Source organism: Bos taurus, chromosome 7 (genome assembly GCF_002263795.3).
Source record: "Bos taurus isolate L1 Dominette 01449 registration number 42190680 breed Hereford chromosome 7, ARS-UCD2.0, whole genome shotgun sequence".
Taxonomy (NCBI): domain Eukaryota; kingdom Metazoa; phylum Chordata; class Mammalia; order Artiodactyla; family Bovidae; genus Bos; species Bos taurus.
In genome coordinates this window covers 102,172,292-102,196,159 of record NC_037334.1, presented here as the reverse complement: position 1 = coordinate 102,196,159, position 23,868 = coordinate 102,172,292, and the positions used below count along the sequence as shown (strand labels likewise).

The 23,868-nt window shown below is 36.4% G+C and overlaps 1 protein-coding gene across 24 annotated transcripts in view; it reads right to left on the bottom strand.

Moving 5' to 3' along the window:
* PPIP5K2 (diphosphoinositol pentakisphosphate kinase 2) overlaps window positions 1-23,868 on the bottom strand; it is an 82,981-nt gene that overhangs the window by 29,047 nt on the left and 30,066 nt on the right. For 18 of the 24 annotated variants that reach the window (XR_009495116.1, XM_059888461.1, XM_059888467.1 and 15 more), the window contains 8 exons: window positions 23,698-23,777; window positions 23,509-23,614; window positions 22,888-22,973; window positions 20,775-20,900; window positions 20,519-20,640; window positions 20,078-20,260; window positions 11,799-11,940; window positions 9,803-10,026 (listed from right to left, as the gene is read on the bottom strand). Coding sequence is in view for 23 of the 24 variants with exons in the window: in XM_059888461.1 (XP_059744444.1) it covers window positions 9,803-10,026; window positions 11,799-11,940; window positions 20,078-20,260; window positions 20,519-20,640; window positions 20,775-20,900; window positions 22,888-22,973; window positions 23,509-23,614; window positions 23,698-23,777 (1,069 nt within the window). In the remaining variant the exon portion in view is untranslated. Of the gene's footprint in view, window positions 1-9,802; window positions 10,027-11,798; window positions 11,941-20,077; window positions 20,261-20,518; window positions 20,641-20,774; window positions 20,901-22,887; window positions 22,974-23,508; window positions 23,619-23,697; window positions 23,778-23,868 lie in introns of all 24 variants that reach the window. The other 6 variants (XM_059888447.1, XM_059888449.1, XM_059888451.1 and 3 more) reach the window with 2 other exon arrangements.

The window sequence follows — 23,868 nt, the reverse complement described above, 5'->3', positions numbered from 1 at the left end:
ATGTAGAAACAACCCTAAAAGAAAGATGGATTAAGTGCACAACTAGTAAAGCATAGAACAAATAGTCAACAAACATAAAGAAATACAAATTGAAACCATGAAATTTTTGTCTATTTGAATGTTAATGATTAAAAAGGTTAACAAATTATTTGTCTTTGGTCAATACAAAGTTTTAACGACTGGTGAGCCAAAAATGCCACTAAATTATCAAATTTAATGAGCTATATTGCCATTATAAGTTAATTAAATTTATGAGAAATTATAACCAAAACTGTTAAGATAACAGTAATTATAATAGAAATAAAAATTACAGTTTACAAGGATAGATGAGAAAATGATCTGACATGAAAAACTTTTTTTGCATTAATTAACTGCTTTAATTAGGAAATTGCTATAATAAAACAAGTAACACTATACATTATTTTTCCAATGAGCTTTGGTTTGAGAAAAACAGCAGAAATAGATCTTTAAGCTTTGACTCATGGCAAAGCTGGTAGTTCTCTGAAATCTGGGAGATGCATTAGCAAAATTAGACACAGCCCACCCTTCACCAAAATCCTGGAGAAAAGTATTTCATTAATTTGGGGGAGTAAGACTGAACACTGGCTAGGATACAACTTGCCCAGGGAATGACAAGAAACTGTCACTGGTACTGGTGGCAGGTAAGAAACTGTTGGGCTGACCAACTACATATTTTATTAGTGGCTTTAAATTAAAAGAGTGAAACGCTTCATTGCATTTTCTCAGAAACTGATCAAAAGATTGCAGTCCTACACAATTTGGAGACATAAAGTGGATGCTGGGTGACTAGAGGTCACTCCAGGTGTGGAATTTTGTAAAGTTAGTCCTTGGAATGAATGGAACTGTGGCTCTGGCAGCAGATACGAAGGAATGATGCTCTGGAGAGTAGGTAGGGGGACACTCTGTGGTCAGCCGGGGGACAGATGAGGGTTCCAACTGGAGGTGGGATCTTTAATTCAATGATCTATCTTCCACTGCTCATGTCTCTGTCTTCATAAATGGTAACCGGACCATAAGGAAAGCTGAGTGCCGAAGAATTGATGCTTTTGAGCTGTGGTGTTGGAGAAGACTCTTGAGAGTCCCTTGGACAGCAAGGAGATCCAACTGGTCCATCCTGAAGGAAATCAATCCTGAGTATTCATTGGAAGGACTGATGCTGAAGCTCTAATACTTTGGCCACCTGATGTGAAGAACCGACTCATTTGAAAAGACCCTGATGCTGGGAAAGATTGAAGGCGGGAGGAGAAGGGGACGAAAGAGGATGAGATGGTTGGATGGCATCACCGACTCAATGGACACGAGTTTGAGTAACTCCAGGAGCTGGTGATGGACACGGAGGCTTGGCGTGCTCCAGTCCATGGGGTCGCAAAGAGTTGGACATGACTGAGCCACTGAACTGAAGAAAAAAATCTGTGATGAGTGTATAAATAGGAAGAGAAGGTTTAAGAGGGAAGAAGGCAGAAATGGGGTGAAGGCAGAGGGAAGCAGGGACAGAGAAAGAAGGAAGAGTAGACATAAGCAGGGAAGAAACAGGCATACATTCTCTCCCCAAGATTTTTCTGGGACACCTGCATTTAAAGGTTACATTACATACCTCCCAGGTGGCAAAAAATTAATATGGACAACAAATCTCAAAACTGCCTAATAAAAAAAAAGGTTGATTGATTACATATGGAAGATGTATGAAAATGGAACTTCTTGGGTCGTTTATCTTTAAACACAAAAGCTTGGTTGGTTCGGTAATCTCACCAACATAAAGAAATTGGGCATGAAAAATATGAAATGTGTATGTAACTGCGTATGTATGTGTAAACAAAAGGAAAATGCTGAAATTTAAAATCATCCAAGGATATTTTTGTGTCATTATTGGTCAAGGTACAAGTAAATAGTCAATCTCATACACTGAGAGCCTGGAAGAAAGCTGGTAAAGGAGATCTTGAGCTAAAGAAGTCGTCTTGACTGCACATAAAGACATACACATAAGCAAAGTGTAAGAAATTAAAGGAATCCACATTTCCAAATGTGAGAAATTGGCTAAATAGTATTATTTCATCAGCTATTAGGAAGTATATTGAGTATATTCAATATACTTGAATATATTGAATATACTCAGCTTTATATTGAAGTATATTCAGCTTTACTGATTTGGAAAAAACTTCATAAGGCCAAGAAAAAAAAAATCAGGTTGTAAAACAGTACGCTTTCCTGGTTCCATTTTTGTGAAGAACATATTTGTTATATATATGAATTTAGAAAAAAAAAAAAAAAAAGTCCATGAATTTAAGGGAAAGGCCTTTCAGAATTTTCTGCAACTGTGAAATGTTTTTGTCTAATTGGTAATGCCATATTGATTTTTTTTGGCCATTTATTTTCTAATTTTACAACAAGATATATTATTTTTATAGTAAAGACTTCTTTCCCTTCAAAACAGTGACATATCTTGTGGAGCTGAAAAAGCAAGTTGCCACAACCAGTTGCTGCTGCTAAGTCACTTCAGTCATGTCCGACTCTGTGCGACCCCATAGAAGGCAGCCAACCAGGCTCCTCCATTCCTGGGATTCTCCAGGCAAGAATACTGGAGTGGGTTGCCATTTCCTTCTCCAATGCATGCATGCATGTAAGTCGCTTCAGTCCTGTCAGACTTAATTAACTGTTAGATGCCCAAGTTCTCTTCTAATATTTCTACCATAAAAAGAACTGACTAAAATACAGCTGAAGATATTTGAAAGTTTATTATGTGACACATTTAGTAAGTATCACTGGAATTTATATTGCAAATACTATTATAAAGAACTCTGTTTCATTATCTACAAATAACAAAATGATCTTCCAACTTCAACAAATGTGTGCCATCTCAATTCAGTTCAGTTGCTCACTTCAGTTCAGTCACCATCTTAATTAAGAGAATATTAATACTAATCTTTTATTTTAATTATATTTATTAAAATGTACATATAAAAATACATATAAAATATTATAAATTCTAACAACTTTGCAAATGCTGAAGTATTTTAAACATTTCCAAAGGATAATTCAGCTATATCAAATATTATAATCTTTAAATATCCTTATCTTCCATCATACCATTGAGGCTATTTTTACTATGTAATCTATTGAGGTAATGTTGGTTTATAACATGTTTCATGCATACAGCTTCTGTATAAACTACAGTATGCTCAACACCAAAAGCTTAGCTTCCACCCATTACCATACAAATGACCCTCTTTACTCAATTCACCTCCTTTCCCTTTTAGTAATTATTACTCTTTTCTCTATGAATATGTGTTTCTTTTGGTCAGTTTGCTCACTTATTTAAAAAATTTTAATATTTCACATTTATGTAGAATCATATAGTATCAATTTTTATCTGAAGGACTTATTTAATGCAATATTCTCAAGGTCCATCCCTGTTGCCACAAATGGCAAGATGATACAGATATTTTTTACGGCTGGGTAGTATTCCACTGTATTATATACCCTCCTTCATCCATTCATTCATCAATGGGCAATTTCCATGTCTTGGCTATTGTAAATAATGCCACCACGAACACAGGGTTGTATGTATCTATTCAAATTACTCTCTTCATAGTTTTTAGACAAATACCCAGCAGTGGAATAGCTAGATCATACACAAGTACTATTCTTAACTTTCTGAGGAAGCTCCAAACTGTTTTCCATAGTGGCTGCACCAGTTTACATTCCCACCAACAAGGTACCAGAGTTCCCTTTTCTCCATATCCTTTCCAGTACTTGTTACTTCTTGCCTTTTTAGTAACAGCCATTCGAACAGGCCTGAGATGATCTCTCCTTCTGTTTTTGATCGGCATTTTCCTAATAATTAGTGATGATGAACATCTTTTCATGAGTCTCTTGGCAGTCTGTATGTCCTCTCTGGAACAATTCTTAGCTTTTCAGCTTACTGTTTAATTGGGTTATTTGGTTTTTTGTTGAGTTGTGGGAGTTCTTCATATATTTTGAATATTACCTTCAAATTGAATATATGATTTGCAAACATCTTTTGTCATTTGGTACTTTTTCAATATTTAATGTACAGAAGCTTTTTAGTTTGATGTAGTCCCATTTGTTTGGAGAAGGCAATGGCAACCCACTCCAGTACTCTTGCCTGGAAAATCCCATGGACAGAGGAGCCTGGTAGGCTGCAGTCCATGGGGTCGCTGAGGATAGGACACGACTAAGTGACTTCACTTTCACCTTTCACTTTCATGCAGAAGAAAGGAGAAGGAAATGGCAACCCACTCCAGTGTTCTTGCCTGGAGAATCCCAGGGACAGCGGAATATGGTGGGCTGCCGTCTATGGGGTCACAGAGTTGGACACGACTGAAGCAACTTAGCAGCAGCAGCAGCAGCAGTCCCATTTGTTAGTTTTTGTTCTCTTCTTCAGTTGTTGCTCAGTCACTCAGTCCTGTCCAACTCTTTGTAACCCTATGGACTGCAGCACGCCAGATTTCCCTGTCCTTCACCATCTCCTGGAGCTTGCTCAAACTCATGTCCAAGTCGGTGACGCCATCCAACAACCTTATCCTCTGTCGTCCCCTTCTCCTCCCACCAGCATCAGTGTTTCCCAGCATCAGTGTTTTTTCTAATGAGTCGGGTCTTCACATCAGGTGGCCAAAGTATTGGAGCTTCAGCTTCAGCATCAGTCCTTCCAATGAATATTCAGGACTGATATCCTTTAGGACGGACTGGTTGGATCTCCTTGCGGTCCAAGGGACCCTCATGAGTCTTCTCCAACACCACAGTTCAAAAGCATCAGTTCTTCTGCGCTCAGCCTTCTTTCTGGCCCAACTCTCACATCCATACATGACTACTGGAAAAACCATAGCTTTGACTAGATGGACCTTTGTTGGCAAAGTAATGTCTCTGCTTTTTAATATGCTGTCTAGGTTTGTCATAGCTTTTCTTCCAAGGAGCAAGCATCTTTTAATTTCATGGCTGCAGTCACAATCTGCCGTGATTTCTGGAGCCCAAGAAAATAAAGTCTGTCACTGTTTCCATTGTTTCCCCTTCTATTTGCAGGAAGTGATGGGACCAGATGCCATGATCTTAGTTTTATGAATGTTGAGTTTTAAGCCAGCTTTTTCACTCTCCCGTTGAAGCTTCATCAAGAGGCTCTTTAGTTCTTCTTCACTTTCTGCCATAAGGGTGGTGTCATCTGCATATCTGAGGTTATTGATATTTCTCCTTGCAATCCTGATCTCTTCTCTAGTAGGTGGCACTACGGCATAAGCTTTTGGTTTTTCTTAAGCCACTGGTTGTATCTGAGGAACGTCTGACACTCCACTGCATCTGCTAGGTGTGGTCACCCGGTGTCCTTGTTGCTACTGTAACCTCCAAGGTTACTGGTGCCCTGTTTCTATGGGTGCTGCCAGTATCTCTGCCTAGGCCGCCAGGAAACGGAGCCCCTCCACTGCGTCCAGGGTCTAATAGGTTTCAGGCGTCGCCACTACGAGGAGACAAATAAGGTGGGGGAAGGGAGCCAGGGTCACAGGTACCCCTGTCATGTCCAAGGCTGTTAGTATTCATGGGCACTGCCACTGCTGGGGTGGTGAGAGCTGCAGCTCTCACCTCCGTAGTGGGAGGACCTCCATGGCTGGAAGGATGGGGTCACAGGCCCCACGACCACTAACACCCAGTTCCTTGCGGCCATGGGTGCCACTGCAGCTGAGACGCTGGAGTTGTGTGTGCCACCACTCCTAAAGCTACTGCGTTCTCTGAGGCTGAAGGCTCAGCTAACTAGGACCGGGGTCTGGGAACACAGGCACGTCCTCTGTTTTCTAGCCCAGCTACTTTCAGGTATAAGATGGACAGAATTTTGTGGTGCCCTGGTGTGTCATGCAGAGGCACCTTTGTTGAGTTGTTTATATTTTACTGGTTGTAGATTGAAGGGGATAGACAAAGGGAGCATATTACATGGCCATGTCACATGGCCATACCATTGATGTCACATCCCATTGTGACTATTTTTAAAGGACCTTCTTTTTTTTTGGCTGTGCCACACAGCTTGCAGGATATTAGTTCCCCAATCAGGGACTGAACCCAAGCCCTCAGCAGTGCAAGTGCCGAGTCCTAACCACTAGATTGCCAGGATATTTCCAATTTTTAAGTATCATTTTTAGAGGACTGAGGCTGAAAAGCTGATTCTACCATAGCAAAAATACATACCATAATCACAACTATTAACTGTTAAAGTAACTAAAAGTAATAAATCATGTTTATCATATGTAAGAAAAGACCCTGATGCTGGGAAAGACTGAAGGCAAAAGGAGAGGGTGGCAGAGGATGAGATGGTTAGATAGCATCAGTGACTTAATGGACATGAATCTGAGCAAACTCTGGGAGGCAGTGAAGAACAGGTAAGTCTGGCATGCTGCAGTCCACAGGGTTGCGAAGAGTCGGACATGACTTAGCAACTGAGCAACAACAATGTGATTAGAATTACATAATTCGCAAAGCATAGTTATAACAATTAATGCAATGTAAGAGTGAAAACAGACTTTTTTTGAGGCATAGCAGAATACATATACATTTTTCTTACAAAAATACTGATACTCTCTCAATCTAAGTTAGCCAAACTAATACATTATTTGACTGAGTCATCAAGTCTCTAAGCTTGAAATATCTTTGTCAAGTAAACATGTACATTTCTCATTTGTTTCATTACAAACTACAGCTTCACTATAATTAGATATGTTTACAACTTTAGTTATTTGTTCAGTGATTGAAAATGTCTATCTCTTGTCTATGATTTTAGATTTATGAAGACTTTAGTAACAAAATTTAAGTAACTGAATTCAAATGTCCATTAAAAAAGAGGAAGTCCCAAGTTTCTGTCATAATAAGTAATGTCAAACCAAATAGTTAGGGAGTAAATATCTCAAATTTTTCTTAACCATTTCAAATCTTATAGTGTTTCTTTTAATTACAAAGCTTTAAAAATTCATTATAAATATTTAAATTTCAAGGACATGGTGAAAATTTTCTTCGTCTATGTAAGTAATGTACCTAAAACACATACACCATGGAAGGAGAAAAAATTATCATCTGAAACTCATTAATATGTAAGTTTTCTTTTGAGCCCAAGTCTTAGAAACAAACTTTCCATCCCCAATTCTAGAATTCTTAGTATACATAATTGAGAAAGAAGAGGCTTGAGATTAAAGAAGCCATGTACAAGACATGATTATGCTAATAAATCATTAGTGTATCTATTTAGCCACCAAGTAGGTGAGACATTAAAATATACTGAAAGCCTACCTTGACAAATGTATACAGCTACAAAAAATATTTTAGAGGGTCACATATTTACAGCTTATCTGTTAAAAGTATACTTTAAAATAATCTTCATTTTAAGAGTAAGTACAACTAAAATGCACTGAGCCTGGAATAATGTAAAAGCAATTCAATACAATGAAAAAAAAAATCAGTCTTATGTATGCTTCCAGTGCAAACTAATTACATGCTTATCAGAATTAAGAGTAACCATTCTTCTCAAATTTTTTAGCAAGTAAAATCTGAATAAATTTTCTCTTGAATTTCATAACAAAGATAGATGCTGATTTAACTTTACTGAAAGAGATATAATCAAATCAGTGTTAGTCCTATAATCTTCTATGTATATCATGTAGCTAAAACCGAGTTCTGCAGAATTTAGTGTGTTCATTTTGATATCAATCTTAAAATGTTATAAAAATACAACTTTTTATTGTATAAAATAAAATCTGTTTTGCAGAATAAAACTTTTATTTAACAAATGAAAGATGCTGTCAGAGAGTCAATTCTTGTTTTCTAAGTCTGTGTTTCTTAAAATGAGTCCCAAAGGCATATTCTTGAAGTATGAGATATTTTTACCCTCTTTTGAAATGAATTTATTTTCAAATCACTGACTTATACAATGTATTTATAATTATCTACATTATATATACTGACCAAAAAGAAAAAAAGTTGCTCTTTCATACTGAAAGGATAAGCTAAACTTTAACAGGTACACACATACTTAGTTGTGAAGTCTGAATTCCCAATTTTTCAAAGTCTCTATAGTTTTTCATGGACATTCTGTGAATATTAGAAAAGGGAAACTGCAGTTGTAATTGTAGTGGATTTACAGTACTATGTTAGTTTCAACTGTGATTGAAACAAAGTGATTCAGTTTTATATATATATTTTTTCAGATTATTTTCCACTATAGGTTATTACAAGATACTGAATATAGTATCCTATGCTATACAGTAAATTGTGTTACTTATCTATTTTATGCATAGTAGCTTATATTCCATACTTTTTATTTATTCCTTCCCCTCTCTCCTTCCTTTTTGGTAACTGTAAGCTTGTTTTCTATGTATATGAGTCTGCTTCCACTTTTAATATTGATTCATTTGTGTTATTTTTTAGATGCCACATGTAAGTGATATAACATTTGTCTTTCTCTGACTTAATTCACTTAGTACAATGTTCTCTAGGTCCATCCATGTTGCTACAAACAGCAATATTTTGTTTTTATGGCTGAGTAGTATTCCACATGCAAGTATACATGTATACACCATGTCCAAAATGAATCATATGCTGATGGGCACTTGAGTTGTTTCTATGTCTTGGGTATTATAAACAGCACTCCTAAGAACACTGGGGTACATGCGTCTTTTTGAAAAAAGAGTTTTTATCTTTTCTGGACCTATGGCAGGGAAAGGGATTGCTGGATCATACAGTAGCTCCAGTTTTAGTTATTAAAGAACCTCCCTATTGTTTTCTATATATAAGTATCTTTAAGTGAGGCTTTTTAAAAATATACAATCCTTACACTTTTTATGTACAGTGACTCCTGAACAACGTGGAGGTTACGAGTGCCAACCCTCCATGCCACTGAAAACTTAAATGCAGCTTATCTGTGGCTCTGCATCCACAGCAGATGCAACCAATCATGGATCTGTGGATCGTGCAGTACTGTAGTATTTACTATTGAAAAAAATCCACATGTAGGTGGATGCACTACAGTTCAAACCCACGTTGTTCAAGAATCAGTTGTATTTCATTTTCCTGTTTTTTAACTTCGGTTCACAGTTGGAAATGTGTGATTTACTCCAATCTCCCTTTTACAATATCCAAATAATCTTTGAGCAATGAAGGTGATAAAAGATCTCCAAACGGCATCTGTCACTATTTTCTTCTAACACATTTCTTATCTCAACTTGTTTTGTCACTTGACTTGTTATTATCAATCTGAATCTATGTCTAACTAATTTCAGTTATCTGAGTTTTAGTATACCTTTATTTTTACTCTCCTATAATGAAAAGACCCCTCTACCACACCATACAAATAACTATTTACATCTTGACCTCTATTCTTTTAAAAATACTTTCACATAAAGTAAAAAAAAAAACAAAACTTCCAAAATTAATACAGAGACACAACGATCTTTTTCCCCCACTCTGCGCACTTTCCCATAGCACAGCACTGGCATGTGCACAATAAACGATCAATAAATGTGATTTATTCCATATTTTCAGTTGTTTGTCTTTAATTATTTTTAATTATTCTTTAATTAAGAGTATCAATTCTTAAACTTTAAAAGGTCATTACAAATGATTAAAAAATCAAACAGTGATTTAATACAAGAAGTTTTTGTAAACTCATAATGACTCAATTTCCTTTTTAAAGTTATAGGTTTACTAGGACACAGAAACCAACTCGCTCCTAACAGTGGATAGATATTTTAAAAATATCTATATAACAGTACCAGAAAATTGATATGTAGAAATTACTTACCTGAGGGATAACTATATCTGCTAATGCCTTTGAAAGCCTATACAATTCCATTGTGTCTTCTAATTTCAAGGAACCATTATGCTGGACATCATATTTTATACAGTCATATATGTCAGGGATCTTGCTAATATCATATCTTCCATTTTTTGTCTTAAAGTCTTTCTCCAACTTGGACCATCTACGGAGCATGAGCTCTAAGGTCTCACTATGATAAAGCTGAATATCTAAAACAGCATAACAATTTTAGTATATTAAACTTGTTAACAAGCTAGGAAATATCATTATAGGCATATACTATTAGCAACCATATATTTTGTAGATTTGAATAAAGGTATAAATACATGGGTTAGGAACTGCTTTTATAAAAGACCTTTTTCCATACGTTATATACATCAGTTTCCCACATTATTAACTAAGCCACTCTCAGCACCAGAGCACAGATCACCTTCCTACTGCTTTCGCCTTCTTATTATGCTGCCTGTTTGCTGCTCGACTGTATGGTTTTTTGTTTGTTGTTAGGCACTCAGTTGTGTCCAACTCTTTATGACCTCTTGGACTATAGCCCGCTAGGCTCCTCTATCCATGGGCTTTCCTAGGCAAGAATACTGAAGTGGGTTGCTATTTCCTTCTTCAGAGGATCTTCCCCACCCAAGGACTGAACCTGTCTCTTGCATTGGCAGCCAGATTCTTTACCACTGAGCCACCAGGGAAGCCCCAACTGTATGGTAATGTTACATAATTAATCAACTAACAATGTTTTATTATCTTTCTCATGCTACCATAGTTAAAAGCAACTACAACTTTGCTATTATTCTTTTGCTGGATATACATTAACTCAAATAATACTTAGATATAGCAATAAACTGTGGAAAATTCTGAAAGAGATGGGAACACCACAACACCTGACCTGCCTCTTGAGAAATGTGTATGCAGGTCAGGAAGCAACAGTTAGAACTGGACATGGAACAACAGACTGGTTCCAAATAGGAAAAGGAGTACGTCAAGGCTGTATATTGTCACCCTGCTTATTTAACTTCTATGCAGAGTACATCATGAGAAACGCTGGACTGGATGAAGCACAAGCTGGAATCAAGATTGCCGGGAGAAATATCAATAACCTCAGATACGCAGATGAAACCACACTTATGGCAGAAAGTGAAGAAGAACTAAAGAGCCTCTTGATGAAAGTGAAGGAGGAGAGTAAAAAAGTTGGCTTAAAGCTCAACATTCAGAAAACTAAGATCATGGCATCCGGATGGCAAATAGATGGGGAAACAGTGGCAGACTTTATTTTTTGGGCTCCAAAATCACTGCAGATGGTGACTACAGCCATGAAATTAAAAGAAAAAAGCTTACTCCTTGGAAGGAAAAGTTATGACCAAACTGGACAGCATATTAAAAAGCAGAGACATTACTTTGTCAACAAAAGTCCATCTAGTCAAGGCTATGGTTTTTCCAGTAGTCATGTATGGATGTGAGAGTTGAACTATAAAGAAAGCTGAGTGCTGAAGAACTGATGCTTTTGAACTGTGGTGTTGAAGAAGACTCTTGAGAGTCCCTTGGACTGCAAGGACATCCAACCAGTCCATCCTAAAGGAAATCAGTCCTGAATATTCATTGGAAGGACTGATGCTGAATCTGAAATGCCAATACTTTGGGTACCTGATGCGAAGAACTGACTTATTTGAAAAGACCCTGATGCTGGGAAAGATTGAGGGAGGGAGGGAGAAGGGGCAACAGAGGATGAGATGGTTGGATGGCATCACTGACTCAATGGACATAAGTTTTGGGAAACTCTGGGAGTTGGTGGTGGACAGAGAGGCTTGGCATGCTGCAGTCCATGGGGTCACAAAGAGTCGGACACGACTGAGCGACTGAACTGAACTGAACTGATAGCATTAAAGCTTTTTTATGATTGATGCGTCTTATTTTAAAATGTTTACAGCAATGGGATAGTGATTTTTATTTTCTGACCCAAGGAAAACAAAATATTTACCTGATGATTTGGGATCTTCCATTCGATGTCTGATTTGAGAAGTCAAACTTTGTATCAGGGAATAAACCGTGTCACAGGTCTTTACAGGATTTTTAATTAAATGCATTGATTTGATAAGAGAAATGCTTCCAGATGGAGTAAGCTATAAATGAATAGAGTATACATTTTTATATCTGGTTATGCCCAATTGACCAAAATGACAATATACAAAATTTTCTAGTAGTTGGAGATTAAATTCAAACTACAAATTCAATCCCCAGATATAAATGAGAAAATAAAAAACTAAAAATTCCATGTTAAAAAAATCCTAAGCCTTAGCTAACATTTAGATTATCCACACGGAAAATCTAACAAAAGTGCTCTAATTTACAAAGAGATTTTATTCTAACATAGTGATATTTTACTGACTCACTTGGTATTTGAAAATATGGTTTAACCATTTGACACATATTGACAAGTAATAACCCTAAGACTATGATTAGCATCGCTTTTTCCAGATGAGGTACTTAAGAGAGATTAAAGCACCTTTCCCAAGATCAAACCACCAATATGTAAACAGTGGCATAAAGAAGCGGGTAACCTGGCTAGAGACCTGAGCTCTTAACCACCATGTAAATACCTTTGTGATGAGATTTCTTCCAAGTCAACAAAAGCCATTAATGACAAAACAGTTTCAATTTTCATTGTTGAAACTTTGCTTGGCAATTTAACCCTAAATAAGTGTCTATAAATACAAAAAATGTAAAGTGGAATTCCACTTTTTGTTATGGTGAACTAGTTAATTTGGGTCAATATAACGACTGAAGCTTGGACAAAAGTGAAGTCCAGGATTTCCAGAGGTGGAACTCTGGTAAACTCTGCATTTGGGGTTCAAAAAAGTTATAAACTGTAGTCTGCATTTTCAATAAGACCTTAGATGACTCAAGTATAAGTTTGAAAAACACTCTAGTTCTAGAGTCCTTGCCTTGTCCAGGAAGAGGGTAAGAGCATGATGTAAACATTCAATTGGTAGATGTCATTAAAGCCTACTGTTACCTCTGGGATAATGACAAAACAAATAATAAAATTAAGCACAATATTAAAACTACCAGGGAAATAAATAAATAAAAAGTACCAATTCCAATGAAGCAAGAAAGGAGAGAAAAATAAAAGCAGGCAGTATAAATATAAAGCACTTAAAACGAGAATAGATTCATACATAAATTAGAGTATTTTATAATACAAATGAAATAATTGCCCTAAACAAATATTTTCATAACAAACTAAAAAAAAACTACATGCAGATTTTAAGAGATTCATCTAAAAATAGTTTCAGAAAGACTAAAAGAGATATGAAGGGTATTATACAAACACCAAGTTAAAAAAAATTTTTTTTGCAGCTATATTAATCTCAAAGTATTTTGCGGCAAAAAAATATTCATTGAAACATACCACTCTTAATTTGTATGCAGTTAATAGCATGGCATCAAAACACATAAAACAAAGATTAAGAGACTACAAAGAGAAGAAAAATCCATAATTACAGGTGGGAAATTTAACATACAACAGTAAAGAAAGAAAAAACAGACCAAAAAAATATCAGGAAGACTATCTGTTTTTAGCAAAATGATATAAAGTTAGAAATAACAAAAATATAACTTAAAAATGTATAGTTTTGGAAATTATAAAAGTATACTTCTAAATAACCTATGATCAAGCAAATCACCATTAGAAAATGCCCCAAATGGCATAAATCTCAATTTATGAACACAGTCAAAACAGTGTATAAAGGGAAATTTATGGCATAGAGTGTGTGTTTTAGAACAGACGTAACATTCATGATTTAATAAGCATCCTTCTAGGGACATTAGTTTTTAAGAATTAGAGCAAAATAAAACTGTAGTGGAAGGAATAAATTAAACAATAAAAATTAATAAAACTGAAAACAAGTATATAATTTAGTGAACCAATAAGTCTGAAAGACAGTTCTTTAACAGGACTAATAAAGGTGATCAACAATGGCAAAAGTGATTAAGAAAAAAAAGGCGGGAGAAAGACTGTACAATATTATGAAACAAAAAGGAATATCTCTGCCGGTCCTGCAGACATTACAAAGAACTTGAAGAGGACTGTATAAACAAATTTCTAGATGAATGTAAAAATATAGACACAATATATATTAAATAAAAATTACTAAATTACTCTAGGAACCATAAGTACAAGCTTTCCTATAAAGAAAATGCCCATGGGATTTATCAGCAAAATTTACCAAACATCTAATGAAACATATATACATGAATTATTCCCCGCAAGGAGGACTCCCGATTTTATGAAAACAGCAAAATCTTGATATTGAAAGCAGACAAAGACAACAGGGATAAAAAATAAAGGTCAATTCGACTCATAAACATAAATGTAAAACTCCTAACCAAAAATATTAGTAAATCCAAACCAGTGAGATAGGTATTTTTGAAATGACTTTATTTTGGGAACCAAGGTAGACTCTTTTCAAAATCATATATTTAACAGACAGGAAGAGAATATAAAATGTAAAAACTTGTCATGACAAAAACTTTTAACAAAAATCTACAGAGATCATACTTAATGTACAGTGTTAAAAAGGCTTTCCCTTTGAGAATATGAACAAACCCAGAAAAGCCACTCAATTTAATATGGATTTGATGGTGCTAGCAATTAAAGTAAAGCAAGAAAAAAGAATTGAAAGCATAAAGATTGGAAAGGAAGACAAAAACCTGTGGATATCCTTTGGAAAGTTTTTTTAAAAACTGAAATAAATTACCAAGTTAATAAATAAGTTTAACACAGTTGACATATATAAAGTCAATATTAAAAAAACTTTGTACATAGCAGCAACAGACAGTAACCGTTTTAGAGGTACCATTTATAACACAAATATTTTTTTAAAAATATGTTTTTCCACAAACTAAAGATCTAATTCAATCTAAACCAATACCCCAATGAGACTTTTGGCCAGCTTATTTTAAAATTCATATGGAAATACACAAAAAGTCAAGAAAACTTGAAGAAGGACCCATGTAGGATTTGGGAGATCTCATTCAATGGTACAAAAGCCAACAAAGAATTATGTTCCAGAAACTACACACATATGATAAAGCTGATCCTACAGGGTAGTAGGAAAAGGATAGTCTTTTCAGTCAGTGGTGTTGAGACACCTGGATATACATATAGTTGGGGGTAAATATCAACTTTGATATCCTTATCTAATGGCAAACACAAAAGTCAATTTTTAGCTGTATGGCAGATAAATGAGCATGAAAAAACAAAATTTATGAAGACCATATATGGACATATCCTATGACCCCCTTGTTAGAAAAAGGTATTATAAATAATAAATTAAAATGCACTGAACCCACAGAGGCTGAGCCAGACCTGCCTTTGAGTGTCTGAGTGTCTCCTGCGGAGGGACGGGTCAGCAGTGGCCTGTCGCGGGGACAGGGGCTCTGGCTGCAGCAGACCAGGGTGACCCAGCGTGTGGCATAAGCCCTCTTGGAGGAGGTCATCACTAGCCCCACCAGAGGGCTAACGAGCAGATGACCCCCAAATCACAGAACAATTATACCAAAGAAATACTTCCACTGTTAAGAAAGTTCTAGGAGCCACAACAGATTTCCAAACCTGGGAATCCGGCACAGGGACTGAGAAGCCCCAGGGAATTTAACTTTGGAGGACGGTGGGAGACTCAGTCAGATTTGCCCATGAGTGGCCAAACAATGCACACATCAACAGAAAACTGGATTAAAGATTTACTGAGCATGGCTCTGCAGATCAGAACAAGACGCAGTTTCCCCCACAGTCAACCTCTCCCATCAGGAAGCTTCTGTAAGTCTCTTATCCTTATTCATCAAAGAGCAGACAGAATGAAAACCACAATCACAGAAAACTAACTAAACTGATCACACGGACCAAAGTTAGACCTTGTCTAACTCAATAAGACTATGAGTTATGCCACGTGGGGCCACCCAAGCTCTACATGGTGTCATGAGTCATGGTGGAGAGTTCTGACAAAACGTGGTCCACTGGAGAGGGAATGGCAGACCACTTCAGTATTCTTGCCTTGAGAACCCCATGAACAGTAAGAAAAGGCAAAAAGATAGGAAACTGAGAGATGAACTCCCCAGGTCGGTAGGTGTCAATATACTACTGGACATCAGTGGAGAAATAACTCCAAGAAGAATGAAGAGATGGAGACAAAGTGAAAAGAACACCCGGGTGGATGTGACTGGTGATGGAAGTAAAGTCTAATAATGTGAAGAACAATACTGCATAGCCACCTGGAATGTTAGGTCCATAAATCAAGGCAAATTGGAAGTGGTCAAAAAGGAGACGGCAAGAGCAAACAACGGCATTTTAGGAATCAGTGAATTAAAATGGACTGGAATGGATGTATTCAACTCAGGTAACCATTATATCTACGACTGTGGGTGAGAATCCCTTAGAAGAAATGGAGGAGCCATCATAGTCAACAAAAGAGTGGAAAATGCAGGACTTGGATGGAATCTCAAAAACGACAGAATGATCTCTGTTCATTTCCAAGGCAAACCATGCAAAATCATGGTAATCTAACTCTATGCCCCAACCAGTAACGCTGAAGAAGCTGAAACAGAATGGTTCTATGATGACTTACAAGACCTTGTAGAACTAACACACAAAAATATGTCCTTTTCATTACAGGGGACTGGAATGTAAAATAGGAAGTCAAGAAACACCTGGAGTAACAAGCAAGTTTGGCCTTGGAGTACAAATTGAAGCAAAGGCTAACAGAATTTTGCCAAGAGAACTCACTGGTCAAAGCAAACACCCTATTCCAACAACACAAGAGAAGACTCTACACATGGACAACAGCAGATGGTCAACACTGAAATTAGACTGATTATATTCTTTGTAGCTAAAGATGGAGAAGCTCTATACTGTCAGCAGAAACAAGACCGGGAGCGGACTTTGGCTCATATCATGAACTCCTTATTGCCAAATTCAGACTTAAATTGAACAAAGTGGGGAAAATCACTATACCATTCAGGGATGACCTAAATCAAATCCTTTATGATTATACAGTGGAAGTGAGAAATAGATTTCAGGGACTAGATCTGATAGACAGAGTACCTGATGAACTATGGACGGAGACAGGGATCAAGACCATCCCCATGGAAAAGAAATGCAAAAAAAGCAAAATGGCTGTCTGAGGAGGCCTTACAAATAGCTGTGAAAAGAAGAGAAATGAAAAGCAAAGGAGAAAGGGAAAGATATAAGCATCTGAATGCAGAGTTCCAAAGAATAGCAAGGAGAGATAAGAAAGCCTTCCTCAGTGATCAATGCAAAGAAATAGAGGAAAACAACAGAATGGGAAATACTAAAGACCTCATCAAGAAAATTAGATACCAAGGGAATATTTCATGCAAAGATGGGTTCGACAAAAGACAGAAATGGTATGGACCTAACAGAAGCAGAAGATATTAAAAGAGATGGCAAGAATACACAGAAGAACTGTACAAAAAAGATCTTCACAACCCAGATAATCACGATGGTTTGATCACTCACCTACAGCCAGACATCCTAGACTGTGAAGTCAAGTGGGCCTTAGAAAGCATCACTACAAACAAAGCTAGTGGAGGTGATGGAATTCCAGTTGAGCTATTTCAAATCCTGAAAGATGATGCTGTGAAAGTGCTGCACTCAATATGCCAGCAAATGTGGAAAACTCAGCAGTGACCACAGGACTGGAAAAGGTCAGTTTTCATTCCAATCCCAAAGAAAGGCAATGCCAAAGACTGCTCAAACTACCGCACATTTACACTCATCTCACATGCTAGTAAAGTAATGCTGAAAATTTTCCAAGCCAGGCTTCAGCAATACATGAACCGTGAACTTCCAGATGTTCAAGCTGGTTTTAGAAAAGGCAGAGGAACCAGAGATCAAAGTGTCAACATCTGCTGGATCATGGAAAAAGCAAGAGAGTTCCAGAAAAACATCTATTTCTGCTTTATTGACTATGCCAAAGCCTTTGACTGTGTGGATCACAATAAACTGTGGAAAATTCTGAAAGAGATGGGAATACCAGAACACCTGACCTGCATCTTGAGAAACCTATATGCAGGTCAGGAAGCAACAGTTAGAACTGGACATGGAACAACAGAGTGGTTCCAGATAGGAAAAGGAGTATGTCAAGGCTGTATATTGTCACCCTGCTTGTTTAACTTATATGCAGAGTACATCATGAGAAACGCTGGGCTGGATGAGCACAAGCTGGAATCAAGATTGCTGGGAGAAATATCAATAACCTCAGATATGCAGATGACATCACCCTTTTGGCAGAAAGTGAAGAGGAACTAAAAAGCCTCTTGATGAGAGTGAAAGAGGAGAGTGAAAAAGTTGGCTTAATGCTCAACATTCAGAATATTAAGATTATGATATCTGGTCCCATCACTTCATGGCAAACAGATGGGGAAACAGTGGAAACAGTGGCTGACCTTATTTTTCTGGGCTCCAAAATCACTGCCGATGGTGATTGCAGCCATGAAATTAAAAGACGCTTACTCCTTGGAAGGAAAGTTATGACCAACCTAGATAGCATATTGAAAAGCAGAGATATTACTTTGCCAACAAAGGTCTGTCTAGTCAAGGCTATGGTTTTTCCAGTGGTCATGTATGGATGTGAGAGATGGACCGTGAAGAAAGCTGAGCGCCGAAGAATTGATGTTTTTGAACCGTGCTGTTGGAGAAGACTCTTGAGAGTCCCTTGGACTGCAAGGACATCCAACCAGTCCGTCCTAAAGGAGATCAGTCCTGACTGTTCATTGGAAGGACTGATGCTAAAGCTGAAACTCCAATAGTTGACTCAACAAAGAGTTGACTCATTGTAAAAGACCCTGATGCTGGGAGGGATTCGGGGCAGGAGGAGAAGGGGACGACAGAGGATGAGATGGCTGGATGGCATCACTGACTCGATGGACATGGGTTTGAGTGAACTCCGGGAGTTGGTGATGGACAGGGAGGCCTGGTGTGCTGGGGTTCATGGGGTTGTAATGAGTCAGACATGACTGAGCAACTGGACTGAACTGAACTTTATCAAAGGAAATCATTAAGGCTCAGTGTAGATGGTAGAACTTAGAATATGCATAACAAAGCGCTCATATCCAAAATATACAAAGAAATTCTATTATTCATTAAGCAAAACACAGGCAACTAGTAGTAAAAAAGGACGAATTGAGGAGTAGGCTTCATGAAAGAAGGTACCTAAATGGTCAGTGAATATTAAAACCAAAGTAAGGTACTACCATACATCCACCTTCAGAAAGTCAAAATTGAATAGTCCAAAAATACTGAGACTAGAGACTATGTAGGGCAATGACAATTTTCATGGCCTTCTGGTGGAGGTATAAATTGCTTAGTGACTCTGGAAAACTGTCTGACATCATATACTGATACTGAAATGTAAGTAGACTGCGGGGTGCAGCACTTGTCCTCCTAGAATATAATACACCAAGAGAAACATGCTCATCTACATGAGGAGGTATATATGAATATTCATGGCAGCATTACCTGTAACAGCCGCAAACTGTAACAATATTGTAAAGCATATATAAATTGGAGCATAAAAAATAAAATAAAATAAAATAAAAAAATAAAAAATAATAAATTGGAGCATATTCATAAAATAGAATACAGATCAACAAACTATGGCCTGTAGGCCAAACATAACCTGTAATAGCCTATGAGCTAAGAAATGGTTTTTACAATTTTTAAAAGGTAGTTTAAAAAAAAGTAAAGAATAATGCAACAAGTAACTATATGTGATCAGCAAGGTATAAAAATATTTACTATCTGGCCTTTCACAGAAAAGTTAGCCAACCTCTGAAAACAATACTACATAGAAATGAAAATTAATCAACTATGGAAATTCTCAAAAATATGGATGAATTTCACAAACATAATATTGAGAAAAAGACGTCAGACATTAAAAAAAAATCCCATTACAGGAAGCTTAAAAAATACAAACCAAGACTACGGGAGCTACAAACGTGTACTCATCTGAATAAGCATTCTGGATATGACTATAAAGAGCTAGGATACTGGTTATTTCTAGCAGATAAGAAGCAACTACAACTGGGAAGAGGCACACAGAGGCTAGAGTTCTTCCAACATTCTGTCCCCCTGTATAGGGATTATATGTCCTTTTGCATTTGTAATACAAGCTCTGAGTTTATGTTTTATGCATTTTCTCGTGTGCATATTTGACAGTGTAGGAATTTGCTAAGACCCACCTTTTCATAATCTTCTGCAGTAAAATCTCTGTCTCTCTGAAGTATTTCATGAAGTCTTGCCTTTACACGTTGCTGACAACTGCTCAAAGAATCACTATCACTATCCAAAAGGCCATTCATGTTTGCACTTTTCACCATCTGAACAAGAATGGGTGTAAGTTCTCCTTCTAGAGCTAACAGACCCTAAACACATTAAATAAAAGCCAAAAGAGATTTAAGAATTAGAATGCAAAATAGAAAGCATCTTAATTTTTATTTTGTTACATGCAGAATTTCACAGGGCATACGCTTACTTTATAACAAGCTTTATTAATACAAATTGTCATGGTCATTTCAGGGTTTTAGTCTGAAGTCTCGAATTTAGAATATTACCTCAGTAAAAATCTTTTAAAATGCTATATCAGATGAAATTTTAATAATTCTAAAAACATTTATTTATACCTTTGCAAAAGCAGCTGCAGTCATCTGAACTCGTCCTTCATCAGAGGCGTATATTTTAAGGTCATGTCGGTAGGTACTATGTAATCTAAGTAAACCACAACCAGGAAATCCTGCATAATCTCCTGAAAATAAATCCTCAAATCACTTAAGCTATATTTTTATCTCACTGTATTTCTATACTTAATAACATCTCAAAAGGAGGATCTGGAAAAATGATGTATGAATTTAACTGAAGTAAACAAACGCCAAAATTTACCTTGACCTCCAGGATACATACACCTGAAAGCTCTTCCGAGTTCTTCGGCTTGGACCCTGCCTGCAGGGGTTAGTTCTCCTCCCCACTTTAGAACCAGAAGCAAGGATGGCTCTTCTCGTCGGCTGTCTAAGACACATGTGAATGGATAATGCAAATGTCAAGTTTTCTTCTTTTAAACAGATATATTTCATGATTACTTTTTTTCTTTTTGTCTCTTCTGCAGTGGAATGCGGGCCTTATGTAGATTACTTTGTTCCTTAAACATATCTATCCTTTGTAGGCTGTTGCTTCTACTAGGAATAGCACTCGTTTCACTTATTAAAATCTTACTAAAATTTCAAGATCTCTTCCATACTCTAGAAAGAAGGCTCTTTCCCAGTTTTCTGAAAGGAAACGTCTCCCTTCCCTGCTCTGAAAATGGTATGAGAGCCAACAGTATTTGCTGCATGTTTTTAGTTATACTAGATATGCTAGGTTAAGAGCTCCCTGATGACAAGTTCAGAGCTTGTCTTTGCAGTGCTGCCACATGAAAGGTAATTTTATCTGAAGGGAAGAAGATATATACATTTTTATGATTAGTAACCAGTGATTTGTATAACTTTTAAGGAAATACAAGACAACAGAGCTTAATATTTATTATAATTTACATTTACGAGTGAGATATACAATAAAATATAGCCAAGAACAGCTTTTTAAATTTGGAGTTGTGGAATCTGCATGTTCCAGAACAAAGTATTTTCTCAGACACAGAGGACGTCCGAGTTTCTATTCTGAATTTTGACCTACTCTTTATTATGTCCTAACATCTGTGTTGGGTTCCAGAAACAAAGGTCATTTTAAAAGTACCACAATAAACACTAAGGAATTTAATGATTCACTAAAAGTGATAGAAAAGCATCCTTTACCCTGGGGCTAGTCAGTAATTGTATGTGCTTCACCATGCAAGCCAACATTCACTTATAATAAAGGCAATTAATTGACTTTTTAATTATCGTTATGGAATGCTTTTGATATAAACATCAAAATATAGAAAATCAATCTGCATTGTTACTAATCATGTGGTATGACAAGAGAGCAATATATGAACTTTCAGAATAAAGATCAACATAGTCAAATTTCTGCTTGCATTTAATCTTTACTTCAAGTTTTGCTCCTATAAATAGTGGGCCACTGTAATTATCCCTATAGAAGATCTTTCCCTCAAGATCTGACTATCCCATTGGGATAGATTCTCCTAGGTATACTTAAGGTCAAAGTATGTAAAAAATTTTTGAAGTTTCCCCTGCACCCCACCCTCCAGCTGCACCACGCAATGTGCAGGATCTCAGGTCACTGACGAGGGATGGAATCCACGCCACCTACAGTGGAAGTGTGGAGGCTTAACCACTGGATCACCAGGGAAGTCTTATGAAGTTTTTGGTATGTACTGCCAAATTACTTTTCAAAGAATTATTGTCAATTTACAGTCCTACCAGTGGATAAAATTCTGTCACACTGCATTTTCATCAGCATTCCTTATTACCATTTGAAAAAAGAATAAAACAAGAAAACATTCTGCCAGTTTGACAGGGCAAGACTGATTATTATTACAGTGGGCATTTCTATTTCTCCATAAAATGGCTCCCCAACCCTTGACCATTTTTCTTTTAAAAAGTAAATAAACTTATGGATTTTTATGCTCACTGCTCTTAGACTCATTTAAAATGCTTATTCTGATTTATTGAGTGGAAAAAAATATCTGCTTTAGAAACATGGTGATGGTGTATTTTTTCAAATATTCTTTTCCTACTTCTTGAGTTTTCTTCCTTTTTACCCTGTATGGGTTAGGGACCCATTAAGTAATGATTAGTTATAAAGAAATAAGCTCTCTAAAGAATAAAAGAGCACTCTTAAGCAGTTTTTAAAATAATAAAAGGTATCCTTTACCTAAAGGAGAAAAGGTAAAAGACTTTTTAAGGATAGAAGACATAGTTAACCAAAGCTATACATTATTTTTCCTCTATTCAGCATGCCAACCCCTAAACTATTTGACAGTAGATTAAAAAGGTAATCAACAATGAGTAGCAAGTTCCTACATATAATTAAAAACTAATAAGCATTAATAGTGACATACCCTCTTCTTCACTAGATGTCTTAGGACAACCATGAGGGAGATAGGTTAACTGGACCTTACGATTTATTCCAGAAAAATGGCCATACCTGAAAAATAAAATGGCAAATACAACAGACAATATTTAATAAGCACGCAATACAACCTCCTAAAGAAAAACTAAACTCTACCTTGTCTTTAAAAATGAAAATAATGATTTCTTTTTTTTTATTTTGAGTGGTCAAAGAAATAAATCTTGTAAGAGGCATATTGGTGGCACCAATTTCACCTGATTAACACATAATGTGAAGTTATTTTTCATTTAAACAGCACTGAGTCTATGGTTAACCTAAGAATGTGGCCTTCATCCTATGTAGTACTTCACCAACAATCCAAATGTGATGTTCTCTTTTGATGGTCTCATCAAAATTAACACCATTATAAAACAGAACCTTCAATGTAACGATCTCTTTTCTCACTGGTAAAAATAAAAACTTACTAGACTTTCACTAATTTCACCTGATTTACAGTGAGAAAAAGCAAAATAGATCGAACTGTGAAGGAAATTAACATGAAAAGTCACACATATTTTAAAAAAAAGAGCACTATAGTTATCAAAATTAAGGGTTTCAAAAGGATACTTACATCTCTAACACAGTCTTAAGTTGTTCAAGTTTTGATTTGTTTTCTTCAATTTCAGAATCATTATTTTGTCCCAGTTCCATAAGAAGTTGTCGTGCAATATCCAGCACTTCCTGTAAAAGGAATAAAGAACTGAATTTTTATGTAATTTTGCCATTAGTAGTTTAAAACCCAACAAGAAATCAACTGCACTTGCCTGTAATTGTTTCGGTTTTTTGAGTTTTAATTTCCCAGATTTATATCCATCACACTTTTCAAAGAGATCAAAGAATCTTATAAACGAGACAGAATACTGTTAGGCATTTGCAATAATATTATCTCTATAAAACAAGTAACTATAATAAATGATAGATAAGGGACTAA